The 1,784-nt window shown below is 45.2% G+C and overlaps 1 protein-coding gene across 1 annotated transcript; it reads left to right on the plus strand.

Moving 5' to 3' along the window:
* The first annotated feature begins 624 nt into the window (after nt 1-624).
* LOC130467241 (uncharacterized) lies at nt 625-1,188 on the plus strand. The gene has a single exon (XM_056835693.1). It carries the CDS (start codon nt 625-627, stop codon nt 1,186-1,188), a length of 564 nt encoding a protein of 187 aa, XP_056691671.1.
* The last annotated feature ends 596 nt before the right edge of the window (nt 1,189-1,784 follow it).

The following is a 1,784-nucleotide window of genomic DNA, read 5'->3' on the forward strand; positions in this document are numbered from 1 at the left end:
GATGGTATGAACGCAAATTTCTTCCAGAAGCATTGGCACATTATAGGGCAGGAGGTAGCGGAGTATGTAATTGATGTTATAAATGGAGACCGGGAAATGGCAAGCCTGAATGCAACCCACATTGTCCTTATACCAAAGGTAAAGAATCCGATGTCTATGTCTAAATATCGCCCTATCAGCTTGTGTAATGTTATCTATAAAATTATTTCGAAGATGGCTGCAAATAGAATGAAATTGATCTTACCGGACATAGTTTCGCACAACCAAAGCGCTTTCACTACGGGTAGATTGATTACTGATAATACCTTAGTGGCCTATGAGACATTCCACTATATGCAGAGTGCTTGCCTAGGAAAAAGAGGTTGAATGGAAGTTAAATTAGACATGAGTAAGGGGTATGATCGGGTTGAATGGTCGTTCCTAGAGAAGGTTATGGGGAAGATGGGGTTCGAACCAAGATGGGTTGAATTGGTTATGAGGTGTGTGTCGTCGGTTTCGCATGCAGTAGTTATAAATGGTGAGCCCTCGGACTATTTCGAACCCGGGCGAGGACTGCGACAGGGAGACCCAACATCCCCATATTTAATTATTATTTGCGCAGAGGTCTTCTCACACCTCATACAAATGGAGGTAAATAGGGGTTCGCTGCAGTGTATTCGTGTCTGTCGTAGGGCACCAGAGGTTTCACACCTGTTATTTACGGATGATAGTATTTTGTTCGCTAGGGCGGATGAAAGAGATGCACAAGCAATAAGGAGGGTCCTGGAATGTTATAGTCAAGCCTCGGGCCAACAAATAAATTTGTCCAAATCTGAAGTAGTTATGAGCTCGAACTTGCAGCAAAGTAGAAAAGAGGAACTAGCTGCGTTACTGGAGGTTAAACTAGTTGAGGCACACGACAAGTATTTGGGTATGCCAACCGGGGTGGGACGGCCGAAAACACGGGCTTTGGAGTTCCTAAAGGAACGAGTGTGGAAGATACTTAAGGGGTGGAAACAACAACTCTTATCGTTCGCGGGTCGGGAAATTCTCTTAAAGGCGGTTGTCCAAGCGATTCCTACCTATATAATGAGTTTGTTTCGTCTTCCCTTGGGTCTGTGTCATGATATCCAACGAATGATGGCCCGTTTTTGGTGGGGTGGTAAGGAGGAGGAACGTAAAATTGCGTGGGTTGCTTGGGCAAGTTGAGTAGTGCAAAGGACACCGGAGGAATGGGGTATAGGAGGCTGATTAATTTTAATGAAGCTTTATTAGCCAAACAAGCTTGGCGCATTAGGAGTAATCCAGAGCTTCTGTCATCAAGGATTTTGAAGGCAAGGTACTTCCCGCACACCGAGTTCTTAAATGCTCCTGTGGGGTGTAGACCGAGCTACGTCTGGCGGAGTATATGGGGTAGTAGGTGGGTAATCGAGAAGGGGAGCAAATGGATAATAGGGGATGGTAGTGGGGTGAATATTTGGAAGGACCCATGGCTCACCAGACCACCATCTTTCCGTGTTATTTCACCAAGAAAAGAAGGTTGTCGTAGTGAGGTGGTGGCAGACTTGATAGATGACGTAGGTGGGTAGTGGGATGAAGAGAGAGTGCGCGAGTGCCTGCTACCGTTCAAAGCCAACGAAGTGCTTGCTATGACCATCCCTTCTATTCCTCTTGATGATACATTAGTCTGGAACTATGATAAACCGGGAGAGTATACAGTGAAGTCTGGATATAGATTTATTACGTTTTACAGGAGTACGTTGGAAGGTGCAGTCGGGTCATCTAAAGAAACGATAATTTGGAAG

This window comes from Spinacia oleracea, chromosome 2 (genome assembly GCF_020520425.1).
Source record: "Spinacia oleracea cultivar Varoflay chromosome 2, BTI_SOV_V1, whole genome shotgun sequence".
In the NCBI taxonomy this organism is placed as follows: domain Eukaryota; kingdom Viridiplantae; phylum Streptophyta; class Magnoliopsida; order Caryophyllales; family Amaranthaceae; genus Spinacia; species Spinacia oleracea.